This window comes from Chiroxiphia lanceolata, chromosome 4 (assembly GCF_009829145.1).
Source record: "Chiroxiphia lanceolata isolate bChiLan1 chromosome 4, bChiLan1.pri, whole genome shotgun sequence".
NCBI lineage: Eukaryota > Metazoa > Chordata > Aves > Passeriformes > Pipridae > Chiroxiphia > Chiroxiphia lanceolata.
The window spans coordinates 74,864,402-74,887,216 of NC_045640.1; the positions used below are offsets into that span (position 1 = coordinate 74,864,402).

Genomic DNA, 22,815 nt, shown 5'->3' on the forward strand with positions numbered 1-22,815 from the left:
GAACAGGGGTTGAGCAGTTCCCATTCCCACTCCTGCAGGTTTTGCCAGACAGATTGGATAAAGCCCTGAGCAACCTTGTCCAGCCTCATGGCAAACCCCATTTTGTGCAGGAGGTTGACAGGACCTCCAGAGGTCCAATCCAATATGGTCTTATGATTCACACCTCCCATCCCAAGAAAAAAAACCCTACAGAAACTAACAATCAAACCCAAACCCCCCTCATCAATATGACAAAATTCATCAGTCTCCTGTAAGTTGCATCTGAGATTCCTGGCGAGTTTGCTGAAGTTATTAATAAATTATGAAATACTAAATTCTATGAGACTCTAGGAGAGCCAAGAGCTTGTGCTGGTAAAATGCAAATGGTTGGAAAAAACAAAAAATCCCCAAATGTAGAACATTACCAGTTAAGAGAAGCACCATCCTCAGCACAAAAAGCTCTATCTTGGCTACAAATTAAATATTATCTCCTACTGTACAAACAATCTCTTTCATCAACAGAAAAACCCCAGACAGTTACCCTGAGACACCTTAATTTCCCCTCTTCCTAAATCCAATGATCCTCAGCCAGTTCACCCCTGTAAACCCTGTGGTTTTATTTTTCCTGTTACTTCTTACTTGGAGTACCAGATCTTCACAGTCAGGGCGTTTCAGAACTCAGTAAAACACAAATAACTGGACAGGAGGGCAAGCAGAAGTCCCTGCTCCAAATCCCTCAGAAAGAGCACTCCTGTATTTTGAGGCACTCACTTCTGCATCATCCTCCAGCACTGGAGTGACTTTGGGAAACACAACAGTGTGATCAATTCAAGTGCACCTATGAACACCACATACCTTGACTGCCACCTATACCTTCGAAGGACCAGATCCCACTATGTCCCACTGGAGCAGCCAAGTTGCTCCCAATAACAGAAGGAGTAGACGTTCCAGTTTGTCTAATACGTGCAGACCGTTCAGTCCCGATGGGAACAGGAACTTTTCTGTCCTGAGAAACGTTACTGGGCTTTTCTGATCCCAAGGACACTGCGGAAGGGGTGGGAGAGGGTGCTCGTACTCCAGAGGACACGGACTGAGCAGGAGATTCTGCAAGGAGAGCAACAGGAGCACTTAGTGGTGGCAGCCAGATCCCACGAACCCACCCCTGAACGTCCAGCAACTGGCAGTGGGGAGCTGGTCAATGCCAGGTTCATCCAGCACACACTTCAGGATAAATTCAAGTCTTACTTTCAGATCAGAGAGACATTTACCATTGATTCAGTCCCTTATATAAAAATGCTTATCATGCCCTGGCAGCCCAGCCACTGGACACACAAGACAAAACTTTAACTGAGCATCACTATCAGAAGCAGAGGATTTGAGGACAATAGCCAAAATCAGAGCTAAAATAAACCCAAAGAAATCCATGCTGCCGTTGGGTTTATTTTTTTTCCTTTTTTTTTTTTTATTTCCTTTTTTAAATCCTGATTTGTTCCCTGTGGGTTTTTTGTCATTATTTTTGCCAATAAATCAGACTAACTCATTCCCTGAGTAAGCCAACACTCAACAGCTTCTTATTTTTTTGCCCGCAAGACTGCCCCGCACAGGCAGAGCTGGAGGAAGGCAGCAGAACCTGCCCCAAGGATTTTCTCTCGGCATTCCTTACACGGTTCTGTGAGACCACTGTCTTTACACGGCAGCTTCTCACCCGCTGCCCGCTGAGCGGAACTCACCGTTGGATGCTGATGAACACGGGGGCAACAAACTAAGAGGGGAAAAATGCTGTCTGTTAAAATTAGCAGCTGCAGGTGCTCCGCCGAGAGGTGCCCCGGGCGCGTAGATCTGCCCTCCCGAAAGGTTCGAGGCAAAGTTCCCCAGGTGTGTAGAAGAAGGTGTTACAGAAGCGTAGGGGGAATCCATACTGACAATACCTACGAGAGAAACGGGCACAAGTGACTCCCGGGACTCCAACACCTCCCTCAAGAGCTTGCCCATACTATGGAAATAAGAAGGAAAACCTTTATCCCGTGCATTTCTGGGGGGGTGTGTTACTGTTTTCCAAAGAAAACTGGGAGTCTCAAGCTTTCCACTTTGCAAGTCTGGACTGCACATGGCAATTATGCTGTACATATAAACCAAGAATGATTCCTATTTTATTAACACCAAATGGCACCAATTGGCCAAGATATTCGAAATACAAGATTTACTGCTCCCTTCATGTCCTCCTCAAGGAAGAAAGGGGAAAATAAAATCTTAGGGGTCTAAGATTGATATATTTGTATATCTTATTGTTATACAGTCACGTATCAAAATGCTGAGAAGTATATTAAACTGACAAAATTCAACACCATCACATTCACAAAACAGAAAAAAACTTGCTCTTGTATTGATTCATAAAAAAGCCAGAGGTCCTACAAAAACAGGTAGAGATGGCTCAAACCATGTCTGTACTTTCTGAAAGCTACACAACAGGTTCCATGACAACCCCCTGGCCTCTGCTTTGGGCAGAGGGCTCAGTGTTTCCCTACAAATTTCAGACAGTCAAGGAAATAATATTTTTTGCTCAAATTTAGTAATGAAGAGAACACATCTCTTCTAAGTTACAAGTTCACATCTGGAAGACACTGCATGTTTTTTTACAGCCTCAGGACATGTTACCACAAACCAGAGCAGGCATTAGGTGGTGGTAGGGAAGGGAGGTGGAAACGACAGTGAAGTGTTTTATTATCTCAGCTCTCAGAGCAGAGCAGACTGCAGTGGCAAAAAGAGTGACTTTTATCAAGCTCATCAGCTGCCACCCAGTTATTAGATTTGAGAGGGGGCACTTAAAAGGAAAATGAGCTCCACTAGGCTTGAAAAATCCAGAATAAACTGCATTATTAAGGCGTGGACACAAAACACACTTACCTGAGGGACTTGGAGCTGGCCTCTGTAACGGTGGCCTAAAACCTGGGGCTTTGGAAGTGTCAGACTGATGTAACGGATCTGAATTTGGCAAAAATGAGGACTTTGCGGAGAGCATGGATTCCGGTGGCGTCTGAGATGAAACGACGGACCCACCCCAGAAGGCATGAGCAGACGTGGGGCTGTTCTCAAACAACGTACTAAAGGGCCCGAAAGGCAGAGTAGCACTGAAGTTGTTCCCCATGGGCTTGTTCGCCGGGTGGGCCGAATTCTGAGAAGCACTTTGTGTACTTAAGGTAGAAGGAAGCTGCACTGAAGAAGGAACACTGTGGGGCCTTTTGATGTGGTTCACGTTGAGGACTGCGACGGAGGAGTTTTGCACAGGAGTTGGATTCTTGTGGACGCTGCCGGTTGCATGGACAGGTGGTCTGATGGCCGGGGTTTCCATCTTGGCTGCGGGCTGGGCAGACCCCATGGACGTCTGGGACACGGGGTAGGTCATCGGGGTGTTGGTCGGACCCGCCACGGGAGCAGATGAGCTCGTCGCCGCTAAATTTGGAGGCACAACCAGCCGAGGATCTGGAGCAGGAACCTGAGGTTGCTGGAGAGGGGGCCTGGCCTCTGGCAGAGGAGCTCCCGGGGGCTGCTGATGAGCGGGATGCACGGAGGAGCTGCCGGTGCCGGGGTTGGGCTGCCTGCTGCCGGTCGAGCCGCTCGCTTCCACCGCGGGCGGGCTGCCCGCGTCCGCGTCAGACGAAGGCGCACCTTTGTTGGGAGAGGCCGCGGCCGCGCAGTCGGAAGGACTGCTCCTGGCGACGCCCGCGGGCTGCGCGGGAGGAGAGGGAGACGAGGGGGAAGAGGCGGGGTAGTGTTCTTTGGCAGTAGGAGTTGGATACGTGGCGTTGGTGGGCGCCGTGCTCGTGTTGCTCGCCGTGGTGGTCACGGTGGTCGTCGTGGCGTTGGACGTCTTCACGACCGTGACGAAGAGCTGTCTCCTGACCGAGGGGGAACTCGGGCTGCCGCTCGCTGAAGAACCAGGCACAGTGGAGGCCACCGAAGTTGTGGTCGCCGTGGGACTCGTCGTCAGAGAACTCGCCGGGTTCCCCTGAGCACCGCTGCTGTTCTGGCTGTTGTGGCGAGGCACCATGTGAGGTTTCGGCGAGTTCGTGGCTCTCGCGGGGCTCAGCGGCCGAACGGGAAACGGGCCCCACGTGGACTGGGCTGGTGGGAAAGTACCTCCGAAGTGTGTCATGGGCAACCGAGGCGGACGGATCTGCTGGAAGGTCTGAGCGGCGAGCAAAGCGTGTGCAAACTGCGGAGGAGGATACGCCAGCGGGAGGGAGACTTGGAAACCAGGCCGCACGTTGTTCACGGGGTTCTTAATGCTCTTGTGAGTGGAGGCTGAGGAGATGGCAGGCACGGAGAGCGCGGAGGCAGGCTGGGACGCCGACGAAGCAGCTACGGTGGTCACTTTGATGCCCACGAGAGAACTGTTAGCAGCTGTGGTGGTGGCAGGCGCCGAGGACCCCATTTTGGAGTTTGCGGTCGAACTTTTCAAACGGTTCTTTGGAATAAGTTCATCGATTTCCTTATCCGGATCCTTAATCAGAGCGTTGATCAACTGCGTGGCCTGCCTGGTTGATTCTGTGCCACCCCTACAAAAAGGAAGGAAGGGGAAAGCACATCTAAGCATTTACACACATTATAGCCAAGAACCTCCAACACATGATCCACGATCCAGCCTGCCTTCCGTCATGCTAACACAGACAGGAAAATAACTCTCCACCTGAAAACTGAGCTTGGCAGGTTCCTGCTGCTGACAATTGCTCAAGAAGCTCAAGTTGAAAACTCTGACTCTCCCCAAAACCCCAAATGGTTAAAATATTTACTTCCCTAAACAAGTCTACATACTTAGCCATGTCCCAGCATTTATGCTTTGCCTCATCTCACAGCTTGTATTCAGTACCAACACATGGTGGTTGTACTCATGCTTCCCCATTCACCTCCCCTGCCTCAAAGTGATCTTCCAAGGAGCAACCAGATCAAGGCTTTTCGTTTTTCTATACAGACACGTGTTCTACAACGAAAAGATCCCCACAGGAAGGAGCAAACGAAGGCTCCTGCTCACCTAATGGTGATTATCCGATCTCCAGTTTTATCCTTCTGTTTGTCAATGTCTATGTGCGCTCCCGTGCACTCCCGGATTGCGTTGATGTTACATCCTCCTCTGCCTATGACTCTGGAAATTACAGTCGATGGAACAGAAACCTTCTTGGATCTGTATAAAAAGAAACAATATTTAGTGGGAAATGCTTCCAAGGCAAGAATCTGTGGGCAGGTTGGTGAAAATAATCTTCTATTTCCTGATTCAAGCTACATAGCAGCAGTTTTGTGAAATCTCAGCCCCCCTAAGAAGGTCATTCAGGAACTTCAGGGAGGGCTACACAAAGGACACAGCAACAAAGGGAAATAGGGGAGAATGTTGTTTACCTTCTCACAACTTCCTTCCACCCTTCTTCCCTTTTCTGACCACGTTTGGGACTAGCAATGGTTAGCTTTCCATTTGGAGAAGAAAGGGGAGAAGGAGCAGATTTTGTGCAAGTAGACAAGGAATTATTTGTCACTTCATTAATAACTTCAGACAACCTGTAAAAGAAATGAAATGCTGTTATTACGTGGGGAAGAAAAAAAAAAAAAAGGATGACTTGTATTTTGCATGCAGGGTCCCAGGGACTTACTTGATGGATGACTTGCCAGGAGCTGCTTTCCTCTCATCCTTTGGACAAGTGACAAGCACCGATGGTTGCTTTTTGTTGCTCTGAGTGTTAGTGCTGGCCGTGGAAGAATGATTGTCACTCTTGTGGCTGCTGTTGCTATTGCTGCTCTCATCGCTACAGCTGGAGATTCTCATGTTGTCACTGTCACCACTCTCACTGGTGCTGCTGCTCTTGGATTCCCCGTTCACCTTCTCGGGCTGGCTATAGGAAATTGGGAGCTGATCATCAAATATAATCTGAACGTTATCAGGGGTTACTTTGTTTTTCCTGTTTTTCCTCTTGGAGCTTGTTGTGGTGATGGTGTTATTCCTCTTCCCATGGGATCCTGCTAGCGTTGTCCAGGTGGCAGATATACCTATGGTGGTGGTGGTGGTAGCACTGGGAGGCTCCATTGGGACTTCGGGATCATCTGATGGAAGAATAAAAAAAAGCAGGAGTAAGTTAGCTTGTGTGGTTTAGCTTTTCAAATCACACCTGTCCTATCTAACAACTCAGGAGTAACTTCACAAGGCTCCAAACACCACCCAAAACCAGTAACTGTGCAGACATCCCTAAAACTAGGGATGTCATAACATGGAGCTTCTCCCCTTTTTATATCAACTCATACAGAATTTCATTCTTTTCTTGGAATAAATGCAGTAGCAATTTAACAAATCACCTTCAGCTTTTAACTTCTCTTTCTCCTGAGCAGCTTGAAGTTCAAAATTCTCTTTATTTTTTGCTTCTATTTCTTCTAGTTTTCGCCTTTGTTCTTCTTTTTTCTTCCTCCTCTTCTCCTTTCTTTTCTCTCTTTTGGCAGCCAAAGCCAGTCTCCTGCTTTCTTCCCTCAGCTACAAGTCAAGCACATGGAACAGCATTACAAGATTTCCCATGCATTTCAAGAAATCCAAATGCTTTCTATTTCCTAGGACGTTAACAGAAAAATCCAAGTATAACTTCCTACTACAGTATTACGGTTTCTAGTAAATTAGTGTATTTTATTTAAGACACAAAACAGGGTTTAGTCCTGAAATCCATATGACTGGAAAATGCCCATCTGTCTTGCACTTGACAAAAACACATATTCAGAAATCTTTCTTTTGGGTACAATATTATTCCAGAGGAAATAGTTATACTGATGTTTCCTGATACTATTTCTCTGAATAATAGCAAAGATCAAAGATTACCTGAACAATAAGATGCTAATCTCTAGACACTCCAATTATGGTAATTACACAAACCCCCTATATGCTCAATACCTACTTTCACCGACCTCATCATCCTGAAGGAATGTGAAACCGGAATTTTACCCAAGAAGTATTCCCAGCTCCAAACTCTTCCCACTTGCCTTCTCCAAGTCCAGTTCCTCCAGCAGAATGCTTGCGTTTTTGTTGGCTTCTGCAGCCTGTCTATCTTTGGCTTGAACAATTGACTCCATACACAGGTGGCACTTCTTCAGCATCTCCTGAAATGGGAAGTACACCGACTCTCAGTTTCCAAAGTGTTTGGATGTATGATGTCCAGCTTACACTTGTAATTTAGTAACCATTTTTTTTGCTATGTCTCTTCTCAAGAATTCCCATGGGACTCATCCTCTGGCTGAAAGCTGGTGGTCAGCAAGCCGAGGAGAACTCACAACGTGGCCTCTAAAGCTGAGGCACAGCACTATTCCCTCTCAAATCTTCCCTGCCCTCCCATCTTACCTTATCAGTGATGGTTGCTATGTATCGCATGCACTCCGAGTCAGATGGGAACTGGTTCACCTCCTTCACCAGGTAACGCACCACCTTCACGTGCCCCTGCAAACACAGTTCAAGGATGACTCTTTCAGCCCAGCTGCCTCTGGTTTGCTCACAAACACTGCAGTCCCAGTGCTCCTCCAGAAATATTTATTTTCAACTCTTCAACACATGATGTTCTCAACCCTTCTTTTTTACACCTTTCTCACCTCCTGAACTAGTAGGGCACGTTTCTGCACACTTCTGACAGCAGAGAAGGCACAGAATTGCAGTACCTGTCATCAGACTGCCCTTGCTCCAGCTGTACTTCCACAAACTTCTGCTTCTGGGTTTTTTTTGGGTAGTTTCCAGATGCCCAGCTCTCATAGCTGCACGCTATTACACTCATCTGCGATCCTCCCAGTACTGCAGCACCTCAGCTCCACTCCCTGGCTAACAACAATCATCTCTAGACTCAAATTGGGCTAAACTGCACTTTTTTAGACCAAAGTCCTCATCCTCTCTTGCATAAAGAACCAATCCAATTTCCCCCCAGTTCTACCACACACAAACACCCAGCAATTCTCACCCCTCACACACTCCAGAGCCAGCCTCAGTTAAACTGCCTATAAAGCAAATTCCTACTAGAATTTAACACAGACATTACACAGGTGACACACACACCTATTCTGGAAGATTCAAGGCCAAGTGCTAAAATGAACTGACATAGCGTCTGACAGCTACATTCTACTTCTAACAGCTGCACAGGGATGATCAAGATGAGCGCAGACAAGAGCCAAGCTGAACTTCACGTCCTACCTTTCGGAAGGCTGCCATGAGAGGAGTTATTTTCCTGTTATCAGCTGCATCCACGTCAGCTCCAGCCTGAACGAGCAGCTGGACGACATCGAGATGCCCCCCGTTGGCCGCCAGCCAGAGCGGAGTATTGCCCTTCTTGTTCCGCACGTCGATGTGAGCTCCCCTACAACGCCAAACACACCCCTTCAAACCCCTGCTTCTGGGCAAAAGGAAGCACCCTGACACCAAAGAGAACTTCGTCTGAGCACTTGTGATCAATGCAAATTCACAGGAATGGTCCCAGACACAGAACCTTTCCCATTCCCCACCCTGTGGAATATATTGGGAAATATCAGTTTAAGTAAGGCCATATTTCTCTTTAAGCTGTTCATTTACAAATCCAGTACCTGCTAATGAGGAGCTCACAGAACTTGTAGTGCCCTTTGTCTGCTGCAATGGTTAAAGCTGTGTCTCTGGAGGAAGGTACCGGGGGAGCGTTTACATCTGCACCTTTGTCCAGCAGGACCCTGCCCACTTCCGCGTATCCCCCCGAGGCTGCTTCCATCAACGGAGTGAGACCAGTCTGGGACAAGCAGGCAGGAAAAAGAAGCAATTATTCAGGGGGAAAAGGGGGTTCACTGGAGAGCAAGGATTTATTTCAACTTCCAGGAACATAACGGTTTATTATTCTTATGCTTATAAGCACCTTAAGATGAATTAAGGCTTCAGAAGAAACACACTTTTTGATGAACTGTGTAACCACAAAAACCCTCGCCCCTAAGTGCACCCATTTTTTTTCTATACAAATTTTTTTTCTATACAAAATTTCTATACAATATACATTTTGTGTAGAACTGTACAGAACTGTTGTATAGAACTGAACTAGAAAAGTTAACTTGCACAAAAAGGCAAGAAAATCAGGTAACAAGAGCCAAGTGAAGACTTACAAAGCAGCACTTTTTGGAGACTTCTGCAGCGTTTGCTCCTTACCTTGGCTCTGTGTTCCACGTTGGCTTTTCTGTCAAGCAGCAGGCTGACCACCTCAGTTCTCCCTTGGAAACAGGCCAGAGTCAGAGCTGTATTCCTGTTGGTCTCGATCTGGGCATTTATATCGGAGCCCATGTCCAGTAACAGCTTGACAGCAGCAGTGTGCCCGTTCATGGCTGCCAGCATCAAGGGGGAAATGCCCAATTTGCTACCAGTTCTGAAAGAGAAGGAAGAAAAAAAACCCCCAAAACTCTTTAAAAAAGTAATTTCATAAACGTGATTATGATTAACTAGTGAAGGCAGAGTACTTATCCAAGACTGAAAAATCAGCTACACACCAATTACTGCTGAAGAACCTACAAGAGGTTCTCCACAGTAGTATCATATAGGACTAGTATTTCCACTTAGAAACACCATGCATGTCATTTTTTAGTTGCTTTAAATTTATGGACATCTCTTATGAGGAGCACAACTTGTGCTTGGCCCTTCCCTTTGACCTGTGCAGTGCACACCTGAGCTGCTTTCTACCTCCCAACGGATGCAAAAGCATCACCTACATGTCCACACGGAGTAAAGTACACAGGGAAAACAAAGGGATAACACACACACTTTCTTCATGTAACTCACAGCTAAGACCAGGAGAGGAGGAGTGAAAAGGGAACTTGCCTGGAATTGATTTCTGCCCCAGCATTCAGCAGAATCTTGATAATGTTCACGTAGCCACCCGAGGCGGCGAGGCTCAAAGGTGTGTAATCAGAAACATTCCTGTGCTCCTTGTTTGCTCCTCGAGCGAGCAGCAACTCCACCACCTGCAGGGTGTCAAGAAAGAACATCTGGTTTTCTCCAGAACTTACAAATCTATCCAGGACAAATGGTTTTCAAGCCTCAACATCCTGTTGGAAGATGTCAGTGGTAAGAAAGCCATTTCAGTCACTTGCTTCCCTACACTCCTCGCCTCCATGAACAGATGAGGCTGCAACCGTGTTCCCAAAGCCTCTGGAAAAACTTCCTGTAAAAAATCAATTGCTCATTGGCATGCTTCAACCTTTCACACCAAATTGCACAACATAGCAAGAGAATCCTTTTTATGATTATTTCAGCGGTCTTTAAAGACTGCCAAAGCCATAGATTCAGTGTGAATGCAGCCTACGAAGTACTCCTGCTTTTTGTCCTCCCCTGCAGAGGACTTTACAAGAAACTCTACTGTCTGGCAACTTAAAATAACAATGTACACCAAAGTGAAAACCCCTTGTGTCATCTCTCGTGCACTGTTTAAGTTGCTCCACTTTCAGTTCTTAAGCATAAAAAGTGTTTAGACTAGACCTGCACAATTCTCAATCAGAATGTTTTCCCATGAAATCACAGGACAAATATAATGTCAAACACTAAAACTGGGGCAGGAGGGCATCCTGACATCACCTCTACTGCCCTAAGCCCAGTGTCTTCCCATTTTCTTTCCCAAAAGCCATGATGTGGCTCATACATGGAACCCACTTGTGTCTAACTCCTGCTTCTCAACAACACTCATCACATTCACTTTCATACCTAATTATGCTGGCAAAAGGCCCATAATGAGGCACTAATGACTGCAGTCATGAGGACACCTGCATAGTTATCAAAGGAGAGAAAGCAATCTATAGAAGAAGTGTTTTAAAGTATAAATTGGAAAATGGGAACAACGTGAACATCTTAGCATCCTTCTAAACCACACCATCCTGGAATGAGAGTGCTGAATTAAGTGTAGCTTTTCTGGAAGGTTGCCTTGCTATACTGACACAATACATACTTCACACTCTGCTTTTGAAGACTAAAGTTTTACTTCACCTCTTGTCTCCCTCCGGAACAAGCCAAAGACAAGGGAGTGTCCTTGGTTCTCTCAGACTGGGCTTCAATATCAGCTCCATTATCCAGTAAAATTTCCACAACACCCACATGACCGGCTGTAGCAGCCAAAATAAGCGGAGTAAACCCTGAAATGGAAAAGGATGTTTGAAGAGTCCACACTCATATCTCAAGTGATGCGAGTTAAACCACCCGGAAAATCAAGCCTAAAGGCTTCACAAAAGGACTGGGTTTACTGGGGATTTATTTGGGATGAGAGGCTGGCAAAGCAGAGAGGGTCTGTACTGCCATGGTGAGACACCCACCTTTCTTGTCCCTGTGCTCGATGTTGGCTCCTCTCTCCAGCAGGGTCTGCACCAGCTCCTCGTGGCCTCCAGCACAAGCCAGTGTCAGGGCTGTGTCATGGTTACTTTCAGTCTAAAACACACACCACACACACAAGATAAAGATTTGCTTTTTCAAGGACAGCCCATGTTATACTGCACATTAGCCAAAACAATAAAAAAATTTATAAGCTAAAGATGTGTTTATTGATTCCCCTACAACTACCTTCTGTGTGCTAGTTCCCAACAGGATTCTACCTCTCGAGTCAGCTCTGCTGGGAGATTTAAGAAAAATCCTGTCAAGAACTGAGATTCTTCAGGAACTGAGTTGTCATCTGTGCTCTCCTAACCAGATTAACTTCTTTACCACTGCTTGACTGTGACCTCTACATGGTATAATGAAGGTAAGAATTCTATCTTTAATCTTAACACTCCGGTTCAACCAAAGGCTTGGTCACAGCAGAAACCAAGCCAAGTGCCACAGGCAGCTGAGGTACCCAGGACTGGCTTTCCAGAGGTTTCTCTCCCTTCCTCCACAAAGATCCCATGCCTTTCCTCTACTGCATGCTGCCCAAACCTCAGCCATGTCATGTACAGCCCAGAGCTCTGCAACATGTATGCCCAGGTAGTATGTGCATACTTTTTGGTGATGGTCAGCTAGCTCTAAGTCAACACAGAAGTCGCCCTTTTAACAATAATTTTCAGTGCAAAAAAGCCCTTTCTTTAGTGGAAATGAGAGCTTGAATTATTTCCTCTTGTAAAAAAAAAATTCACAGAAATTGTTAGTTTCAAGACTTCCATAGGTCTGTGATCACCGGCCAATAACTTGAAGCACAACCAGAAAAATCAGCGTGCAACATTCTAAGGTTTATTTTTGTCTTAGCATATCAGGCCAGAAACATATTTAATTTGTCAGCGGACACCTTTGCTGTTTCTCATAAGCCTGACAACAAAGGAATAAGAAATACAAGTGTTCAGTCATTCAGAGACCTTCTCTTTTGTTTGGTGAGAGCACAGAGTAGAGTGGGTTGTAACTCTCCAGGGAGTTGTTCGGGCTTTCCAAAAGCAGCAAATCCAGTCCCCAGACCCCGATCCATTATGCAAGAGAGTTGTTTACCACTGCTGAATTATTCAGGGTGCAGAAAAAAACCAGCTCTGTGGCTGTTAGAGCAGCAGGCTCACCTGGGCATCGATATCTATAGCAGGGTAGATGGGCAGCATGGCTGAAGGAGAAATGATGGGACTCGGAGTCGGCGTCTGAGGTTGGGACACTGAGGTTGCAATGCTGTGGGTAGGAGTGTTTGACATTGCAGATGCTCTTCCACTCACTGCTGTTGGACAGAAGAACCACACTTAGTCAAAGTAAAACACCTCCAAGTTTGACGTGACAATAAAGGGAACTCCCACCAACAGACAGAGCTCCCTGAAAACTGCATTTTCCGCCAACATATATATTCCACACATTTAACCCAGTCTTTGAACATTTAACTCTTTGAATTTAACTATGAAAAAGGTTTACTGTATTCAATCAAAGAAAGAGTTAAGTATCAGCTTGACGTGTTTTCTAGAAGCCCACCACAAGAAAAAAATAATTTTAATTTTTTTTAACCCGATGATCTTTCCTCCAACAAATCAGCCATTATTTGGACCAGAGTTCCATACCTTTAGAAGCAGGGCTGCAAAACAACTCCAATCAACGGGTATCTACACGTTTTTCTTAAAACAGTTCAAATATTTTCATATAAAGGTCTGTCCAACCTTCACCCTCCACCCCCCCAATAAACACAAAGAAAAAGCAACAGGGTCAGGATGCTCACATGGCAGAATTTGCTGAAACCAGAGAAGCGGAAGCTTCGGAACAGCCAGTTTGCAGAGACTTTGGCCAAGGTGTTAGGTAAGCAGAGGTAGCACCATTTACAGGGATGACAGTGTGTGGACATGACACAGAGAGCACCGACTGCCACACTCCCCGAAACTCATTCCATACACAGCAGGTTTCCAAGTACAGAGAGAACCTGAATTTAAAACAGCCTTTGGGGAAAAACTCCCATTTTCCTACTTCTACTCAAAAGAACTCAATGGGTTTTTTTCTCCCTGTCATTTTTCCAGGTGTTTCTCAGGTGTGACAGCAAAGGAGCAAATGAAGCACTGCTCACTTCTGTCCAGTTGACGAAAGCACCTTGAACTGCAAAATGAAACAAAGTTTTCCAACAGATGCCCCAAAACCTGGACCCTAATATTCCAAGTTGTGTGCTCCCATCTCTGCAAGGCACCTGTGTTTTACACTTATCATTAATTTCTGTACTTCCTACACAAAATCCCAGCAAAGCAGCTAATAAATGTCACTGTGAGAAACAAAGAACCCCAACTTCTAAGGCAAAAAGTATCATTAACCTTATATTTAAGGGTAAATCAGAATTCAGGATTCAAACTCCCTTGGATCTTTACATTCAAGTGCCTCTTGAAAACTTATCTCACCTTAGAAATCCCACTGGTATGGATTAAAAGAGACATAAACAAGCTATGACGAAATATTTTCACGTAAGGTCAAAACCAGCACACGTGTTTTAAAGAGTTGCTAAGAATTCCTGTTCCTGTCCCAGTATGGGGACTGAGGAACATCTGCTATGTTACAAGAGACACTATTAAAAGTTCTTAGATTTAAAAAAAAAAAGTTACTTAAGGAGGTCTTAATTCAGGTAAAGTCTATTCTTCACTTTTGCAGTGAGGGGGAGGAAAAAACCCAACCCCTCCTTCCCCCCCAAAAAAGAGAGACACATGTATGATTCATCAAGAATTCACAAATATACTTTATATCCCTACAGCACATTTCACTAGGACACAACATTTATTTTTATGGGTAATGATCTGAATATATTTATTTCAACATTACCTGTGCAGAGTTGTAATTTACAATGACCGTGCCAAGGGTGACGAACAGAATCTTTACAGTGCCCAAACTCAAACATTCCAAGTTTTCAATAAGCCAGATTTTCACAACATCCCTGAGCACTGGGAAGAGTAGCCAACTAGCTTGATCATCGAATCTAAATACACTGATAGTTCAGTATTTATCTTTTCTCTCTGCTCCTCCACCTACTCTAATGGACTAGTGGTAAAATGGAACTCCAAGCCTGTACTCCACCATGAAAACATCATTACTTCATGCCTGGGCTAACCAAGTCTTCAAAGCTAGTTCACTAGTAGAGTGTTTCATACTATCAGTTTTGTGCTAACTGATACTAGAGCTGCTCTTTATCTTGATTTCTTTTTGGGCACATCTCAACTTTCTCATAATTTAAATGAAAAAAGGCCACCTCACAGCAGCTCCCTTCTCCCCCTCCAGAGAAGCATTTGTCTTACACCTTTAGACTCCCCTTTCCTCTTCTTGAGGATCATTCCATGTCTCACTAGTACTGTCTGACTGTGGGCACAGCACTGTCCTTATGCACTCATTCCTTATCTCCTGCAAGGTCAGCAGTGCATGGATAAAGGCTGTTCCACACTGCACTGCAATAAGCCAAGATGAGAAACTGAATACAAAAACACCTTATAAGAAATGCACTGCACACCTCAGCTTTTTCCAACTGGTTTCAGGCCAACTCTCCAGGCCTGTTCCACATCAGCTCCTCCCGTGCCCCCGGTGTGTCCGGGGTGCCCTCAGTTCTTACGAGCCGTGTTCCTGTCACACAGGCTCACCATCACTCCAGAGCACTTGAGATGCACAACATGACTCAGATTACAACAGCCCAAGCTCTGTTCTGAATTCCAGTGCCAACCCAGCATTTCTCCTGGGACTGAGAGCTCCAGGGGTGGTTATTAGTTCCAGTGTGCAAGGTGCCCTGGGGCAGGGCAGTCCCACACCAAACCAGCTCCTGCTCGGGTCCCAGCTGGCACACAGCCTGATTTTCCTGGGATGCTGGCACTCCACAGTTATAAGGACCTACAGTCAATGCAGACTCTTTGTCATGTATTTAGACAGGTTCATTTAGAACTGACTCATCCCACAAGGTCGATTCCAGGAATTCATCTTATCAAGTGCTTCAAGATTCCTCAAGTTCTTTGTGAGGCTCTTGGACTCAACATAACCCTTTCAATAGTTTCTACTTGGAAAAAAGTTCACTATTAAAAACAGGGCCTTTTTTTTTTTCTTCTATATCTTTACCATACCACTCAACAGATGAAATGTTTTCATTCAAGACTTACATAACTAATACTAAAAAATACTTCTTACAAGCCTCACAGCAAACGAGAACACCTGAAGCTCAAGAGTAAACGTTTTGCATGTCCTCAATTCCAGCAGGATCAGAAAAGTAAAAATGAAAGATTATTTACTACTTACTCATTGTTTGCAACTAATTAGGCACAGAGATGCACATTAAATCAAGTTTGCACAGTCAAGGTGAAGCTTTGTTTCTGTAAGTGGTGCTGTAATCACAGCTCTGCCATGGAACTAAACTCAAGGCATCTCAGAAACAGCAATTTAAATCCATGGCAATACTCTAGAAGCTTCTATTAAATCCACACTCAGAGCTACTGATCAAACATTCAGGTGCTGTTTAAATGTTGTGTGTTACACTGAGCCCATTTCAGCTCCACGCTGAATTCTCATGTGTGTGTTCAGGCTGGCACTGAAGTTCTGTACTCAGGTCTGGGTCTGCTCTCACTTAAAAACCCCTGAAAATCAGTCCCTTCCCAGAAGTGAGCTGAGCCTTCGTTCCCAGGTGCATGTGTGCACACACATGCTAATGAGTGGGGCTGAGCAGTACAAAAACATTCACTCGAAGTCACAGGGCAAATACCTGCCATGCTCCAAAAGGCACGCACAGGAATTTGGGTACATGGCAGGTGACCTGAAATCACACCTTCTCAACATGTTACATGCAGTTAAACACATGGCAAATGTCCTAACTCCAGGTTTAAGTTATATTTAAACACAACTGAAGAGCATTGTAAAGATTCTTTACAAGTTACCAGGAACTGTAATTATCCCAACTGTTGAATTGTTATTGTCCTGTATCCCAGCATCTCCATAGGAAAGAAATTTTCACTATCAGAGCACGATAAATGTAGTTTTATACACTTTTTCATGCATCCATTTATTTTTATTCACTTCAAGTCTATGTCTAGGCTTCATTTCTAACATGAGAATTCCAGTAAAGAATCTCTGCAGCTCCTCTAACTTTCTGTCATCTGTAATGAGGCTTTGCCTGGATACCAGGTCACTCATTAGGTGCCTAATTTAAAAAAAGTGTTGTTCTGAGTGTTTTAAACAACCCCCACCTGGTAGTTTAGCCATTTACCATACCTTCCATTCACTCTGCTCCGTCATACTCCAGCTCCTGCAGTACACCAGGACCAGGTCTGGGCTAAAACCTTTTTGGAGACCTGCTGCCCTCTGGCACACATCCCTCATCCTAACACGCTTTGCAAAGCAGACTTGTTCAAACAGACAGCACTTGGGAAAATATAAGTGCATCAGCTTAAGCAAGAGCACCTTGGTACATTTTCATCAAGTGACATCATTTTTCAAGACTGTCCTGCCAGTTCATCTGTGTTCAGCCGAGGAGTCACAGCAGCTGCCGCTTTAGCGTGGAAAGGGGATTAAGTGTAACACAGCTAGGTGTCAAGTAAAGCAACACTAACAACTCACATATAAAACCTGCTTCATTCTTTTATTTTACTACTCAAGGCCTTAAAGCACCGATGTCACTGGGCAAAGAATTCTCACAAGTGATGACAAGCCTCTGGTCAGGTTAAACATGGTTCTTGCTGGCAAAGCATCCATTTTTATGAGGAGATATTTCTACAAGTCATAGAATTATCATCTTTTTTTCCAAATAGGAGTAAAAACTTTGCCTAAATAGACTATTTAAGGCCTACTAGAACAGCTCTTATTCAAAAGATAAGCTCCTCACGCATTCTAGGCCTGATGTGGTGCTGCCTCCTCTCAGTCAGCTCTCCGCTAGTTTAAAGTACTAACCAGTACTGTCAATGTGTTGTTTCTGAGCTACAATCAGAACAAAATACAACTGTTTGTACCTAGCACTGGCCCCCAGAAGTTATGAAGAGTTAAAACTGCCACCTCCACCATACCAACCTGACCAACTGGCACCATTAGCTCGGCCCTGCAAATTGAAAGGTTAAAGCTAGTTTTCCCAGCTCCTCAAGACAGCAATCATAGGGCGAGTGGTACTTGCTGTAGAGCTCATGGGAATACACAAACACACACACACACACATACACACACATAAAAAGAAGTGGACATACCCTCAACTGGTCAAGCAAATATTATACCTGCTCATAACAACGTAAACCCACCTGCCATGATGTCATCCAGCGTGTCATTGAGCGTCTGAGCAGGGCTGGCTACCATTAACCCTTGCTGTGTTTCTGTGAGTATTCCTTGCCCCAGCCCTGCTAGTTGTGCTTGGCCCAGCACTGGCTGTCCAACTATAACACCTTGCAGTTCTGTAAGGTTTGCGATGGACCCTGGAGGTAAGGAACCTGCTGCCAGAGGCAAAGCTTGTGGCATGGCCAGAGGCTGAATTGGTGCAAAACCCGTCTGCGCAGCAGCTTGCTGGGGGTCATCTTTAAGCAAGATGGGGTCCACTTGCTGCAATCGTGCATAGTCTCCCTCTGAGAGTTGTTCTCCTACCCCAACGGGAGTCAGTAGTCCCAGATGCTGGCAAGACTGTTGCTGCTGCTGCTGCTGGAGCTGAATTCTTTGCGCTTTTACCTCTAGATATTGCTTTTTTAGCTGCTGCTGAGTTTTCAGCTGTAACTCTCGCTCCACTTTCTGCAGTTCCTCCAAAATCTTTTGTTTCTTCTGAATTTGTTCCTCTCTCGTTTTGTTCAGCTCCTCAATCTTCTCTTTGGTGAGCTGGTCAGCGTGTGCCAATTCCAGGGACTGCAGCTGAGCGTTCTTCTCTATGGCTTCTTTTATCCTCTGCTCCAGCTCTGTCAACTTGCCCTGAGCCTCTTCTACAATGCTCTCTGGAGACTGATTGGTGATGTAACCCTGTACATCCTGGTTGTTTGCTGGCAAATGACTGCTGGACTTTTGTTTAGAAGCAGCTGTGTGAAAAAGAAACCCCCTCAGAACCAATGGAAGTGCATACGAATGGCATCCTCATTACAGAGCTACCGCTGGGCCCTGCCCGGCCGGGTCCGCGCCAAGGCACGGCACCCACGGGAGGTCAGCGTGCACCGAAGGCCCTCCAGGGACACCTACCCACTGGAACCCAGCAGCCAGACTGCAATTTAACAGGACCCATTTCTGCACATACAGCCCAGGTATCCCTGCGCTACGGTGACAGGTCTACTCCAACAATCGTTATGCTTTTGCCAAAGGAAGCGATTGTCTCGAGCCGCTGTTACCGAGTGCTGCTACAAGAAAACTGGGAGCAAAAAGCAAGGGGACGCTGTCTCTTTACTTGGTGTTCTGTGTCTGGTGTGCTGTTAGGTCATGAACATATGCTTAGGGATGAACACAGCCCAAGGGATGCAAAAACATCTTGGGGACTGGTCTAGGCCACCGGTTTTGCGACTGACTCGGTACATTTTAGTACTCGGTACATTTACACTTTCTAGGACTAGGAATCCTTTTGCTCCAGGTATCCAGCTTTGCTCAGGTGACAAACAGCGCCAGAACCCAGGACAGTCATTTAGATTTAGCAGGATCTAACAGGGTGTGTTTAGCCACTACATTTTATCCATAGCAGACATGATTTTGCCTGTGTCAAAACTCAGCTCTCTGCCCAAGCAAGGCAAATATTTCAGCCTTCCTGCAAGAACGAGCGATGGACTAATCCAACTGGTCTTTTATGCAGAAGTCCCCAGTAACACAGCTGACATGCTCTGCCATACCAGGTGGAGAAGCAACAATCGGTTAATTTTGAAGGGCGAAAGGCAAATCAAAACTCAGGATCTGAGGCAGTGGAGGTGCCCGGCTTCTTCCAGCCATCCTCGCTGTATCTCCAGAACAATACAAGTGTACACACAGGATTAATTTTAGGACATGCACGCCTGTATTTCCTACTGCTGATCCTCGATAAAAATTGGTTTTGAAAGAGAATTCTTAAGTACAGAAAGCGTTAAAGTGTCAAAATGGCGACAGCAAAATAGATGCAAATTTAGTCCTGGGAGGACCTGAGCCACATCAGACTAAAGATTTTACAGCACAAGAAATTCCGCCTTCAATCCAATTAGTCAAACCCACTCCGAGACTGCTAGCCTAAGGAAACACAAGTTATCAAATCAACTACAATATGGAGATTAACATGATTTTTGCAACTTCCATTATCCAATTTCTATAGGCTTCTGGGTGACATTTTGCATTAGTCCAGTATGTCAGACTAATAGAGATTTTAATGTATTTACTTAGGCAGATTTCTTGACGCTTTGTGATTACAGGGTTAGATGACTGATACTCGGTGGATAAGCAAATCCTTAAAAAAATAAATAAATTAAAAAAAAAAAATCAAAACTGCAGTTTCCTTGACTGAATCCATAAACACTCTTCATAGGAACTACTCTGCTACAAGTGCAAGTCTCTACCTTCTGCCTCGGAAGGATATGTAGAAAATAAGCTGCAGAACTACGACTGACCTTTATTTCTGATGGGAAGGGTTGTGGCGACATTAGCAGGGGGTTTGTCAGGCTCCTGGGGTGGGACGACCATGGGCAGCGCCTGCACTGGTACTCGAGGAGCCTAAAACGTCGGAGACTAACAGATTACTTTTCTCATACTCTATGCTAGTTATAATTCAATAGAAGGTAAGCAAAACCTGTTAGAAAAGCAGACTTCAATAGTCACTAAGAACAGTTAATACGATTTTTAATATGCTGAGTTCAATAATTAACAAATGGAGATCATCTGATCTCGATACACTTTGCATTTTTAACGTAAAAAATTACTTGCCAAACCATACTCAGCATGGCACAGTGCTAAACTGTGGTACAGCAAATACAAGCCACAGCGAGCCACAAATTAAATTCTGAAGAGCCTCATTAATGCAGACCTTTACTCTTGCTGTTTCTGTTTTTTCCCCCCTCTCAACACTTTTTCTAATAATATTTAGAGACTAATAATAATTATGGAAGCACTATACAATAATGCTCAAAAGTCTTCCCCATTTTCATGACAGCTCAAAGTAATTTCCAGTGTGTTCACCTACAGTTCATGAAATGACATGACTGACTCTTCTCTCATCTTTACACTCTTGAGTAAGCTGCACAAAGAACTGAAAAAAAGCCCAGAGCCCACTGGCCCTGCAATCTTACCCTGTTTAGATCATGGGATGGTGGGGTCAGCTGAGTGGCATCGGGTGGAGGAGCAGAAAGCAAGTTGTTTGGGTAATCTAAAAGGTAACAAACCACGCTGGTGTGACCACCTTTGGCTGCCTCGATGAGCATAGTGGATCCGTCCTGGAGAGGGGAAGATCACGGAGTTAGAGAAGAGCTCCAGCAAAACAACACCGACATGGTCAAAACAACAGCGCAGCATTTTGGGAGACACAGTGCAGTACCTCTAGTACCTGCTGTCTGCCTTAAAAAATGTTCACTCCACCTGCAGCAAGTTCACATCTAAACCTAAGGCCTCGATGAACTACTTTCAAAAAAAAATTAGTACTTTTAAAATTTTTCCTTCCTCTTCCACAGTTGCAACCTTGCAACTGGAGATCAACCTTTACATTCATGGGGATCAATGGACCTGCACTCCTAACCCCGACTTCTATAAATATATTCATGAGCACAACACCTGCTTGTGGAAACACCGGCTCTTGCATCTTATTTCCATTTAAATCATGACATGCTGCATCAGTTGCAGAGAACACAAAAGGAGAGAATTCGCTTGAGTATCCTTAGTTTTAAGACTGATGATAAATTATCTAAGAGGAGAATGAGGGAGCTGAGGGACAAACCTTCAGTCTGTGTGTGGGATCAGCACCATGAGCCAGCAGTAACTCCACAACTGCCAAGTGACCTCCAGCACAGGCCAGTGACAATACTGTGTGATCATTGTTAGCTGTGGTCCTGTTCACATTTGCTCCTGCAAAAACACAGGGGGAAAAGATCAGGTAAAAAAAGACTCCATCAAAACAACTCTACCAAAAGCAACAGAATTTAACTACTCTGCAATCTACATGGGGAAAATTTCATCTAGCTGGCTGTCCTGCTCCATACAGGGCAGAGACAAGAAAAAAACATCAGAATCAGCTCAGGAGAGAAAAATAAGAATTCCAGGCTCTGTATTAAAGCATCAAGCAAGTTATAGTCCAAACCTGGAAAGCTACAGGCACCTGAAGCTAAAATTCCTGAAAACAGTGCTCCAAGGTTGCATCAGGGCCATGGAGACCCCAGTAACCTCTAGTACTGATGCTTTCACCAGGAATTAAAGACTGGAATACACTATTTTTATCACTAGTTGCATTTGCACTAATCTCAGCGGGAACAGAGGTGATCATTACATGCCTCATTTGAGAATCAATGACCTACTTGAGTTAAGACATTTGAAACAAATCCAAGGAAGTTACACTAGTTCTGACATGTTCCTAACCGGGAGTATTTCTAACATCAGGGGAACCCAAACCTTTCCACGCTCTTACCTTTGCTAATCAAGAACTGAACAGTGCAAACATGACCTGCCCTGGCAGCTTTCATGAGAGGGGTTCTTCCACCTTCCGATTCATGCTCCTAGAGCAGACAAAGAAAGGCTTCAAAATCCAAAGTACTGCATGTGAAAGGAGGCCAGTGAGCCCCGGGGTTTTTTGAATGGAAAGGTCTTAGACATGGAACATCATTTTTTTTTAGTGTTTCACAAACTCAGACGTAAATATGCAGCTAACATTTGAACTGAGGGTATCTTGAAGGCAGGTGAGCCATCTACCACCTGTCTCTGCACAGGTGTGAGACTCTTGGACAAGAAGCACTGAGGCACATGGTGGGGATTTTAGTTAAACAGGATGTCTTCTGCCACGCCTAACTTCGCTTTCTGGCAACACACTGGCATAAAAGCCTACTGAAATGTATAAATCACTTTACCTCCACCATCTTAATTCTGGTACAGTACACCAAATAGACCATATCCAAACAGAACTGCCTGTTGCATAAGGAACAGAACAAATTTGCAGGTAAAAGGACTAACCCAGAATCAGCTCAACAATTCGAAGCTGAATACCGTGACAAAAGAACGAAATCCCCTATTTTCCTGTCCAGGCAACCTTGAATGGCTTGGAAATGCTTTAGACATCAGTCATCAGAGTAACTGGTTAGTGCAACTGACCTCAGCACTTTCAGGTAATTAAACAGCCTAAAGTACATTAGAGAACCATCACCAATTCTCAGTTAGAAGAAAAGGTTAAAAGATAATTGCTATAGCTGTATTCAAATTTACGGCAAACGTGTAAATCTTCAGCAGTGAACACAAAAACAACAAAAAAAAATTAACAAATCATCAGAAGTCAATAATTTTATTTCCTAATTTGATTTTTTTACGAAGATCATGAC

General features: G+C 44.9%; 1 protein-coding gene across 9 annotated transcripts in view; it reads right to left on the reverse strand.

The window, feature by feature from the left end:
• Window positions 1-22,815, reverse strand: part of ANKRD17 (ankyrin repeat domain 17) — a 53,914-nt gene that overhangs the window by 2,782 nt on the left and 28,317 nt on the right. For 4 of the 9 annotated variants that reach the window (XM_032685512.1, XM_032685515.1, XM_032685514.1 and 1 more), the window contains 21 exons: window positions 21,915-22,002; window positions 21,231-21,358; window positions 20,590-20,733; window positions 19,915-20,017; window positions 17,626-18,381; window positions 12,487-12,635; window positions 11,287-11,398; window positions 10,964-11,109; window positions 9,806-9,948; window positions 9,143-9,356; window positions 8,560-8,735; window positions 8,174-8,336; window positions 7,340-7,435; window positions 6,985-7,101; window positions 6,316-6,487; window positions 5,619-6,066; window positions 5,371-5,526; window positions 5,009-5,158; window positions 2,884-4,535; window positions 1,710-1,907; window positions 835-1,083 (listed from right to left, as the gene is read on the reverse strand). In XM_032685512.1, coding sequence (XP_032541403.1) covers window positions 835-1,083; window positions 1,710-1,907; window positions 2,884-4,535; window positions 5,009-5,158; window positions 5,371-5,526; window positions 5,619-6,066; window positions 6,316-6,487; window positions 6,985-7,101; window positions 7,340-7,435; window positions 8,174-8,336; window positions 8,560-8,735; window positions 9,143-9,356; window positions 9,806-9,948; window positions 10,964-11,109; window positions 11,287-11,398; window positions 12,487-12,635; window positions 17,626-18,381; window positions 19,915-20,017; window positions 20,590-20,733; window positions 21,231-21,358; window positions 21,915-22,002 — 5,560 coding nt within the window. The remainder of the gene's footprint in view (window positions 1-834; window positions 1,084-1,709; window positions 1,908-2,883; window positions 4,536-5,008; window positions 5,159-5,370; window positions 5,527-5,618; window positions 6,067-6,315; window positions 6,488-6,984; window positions 7,102-7,339; window positions 7,436-8,173; window positions 8,337-8,559; window positions 8,736-9,142; window positions 9,357-9,805; window positions 9,949-10,963; window positions 11,110-11,286; window positions 11,399-12,486; window positions 12,636-17,625; window positions 18,382-19,914; window positions 20,018-20,589; window positions 20,734-21,230; window positions 21,359-21,914; window positions 22,003-22,815) is intronic. The other 5 variants (XM_032685516.1, XM_032685511.1, XM_032685519.1 and 2 more) reach the window with 3 other exon arrangements.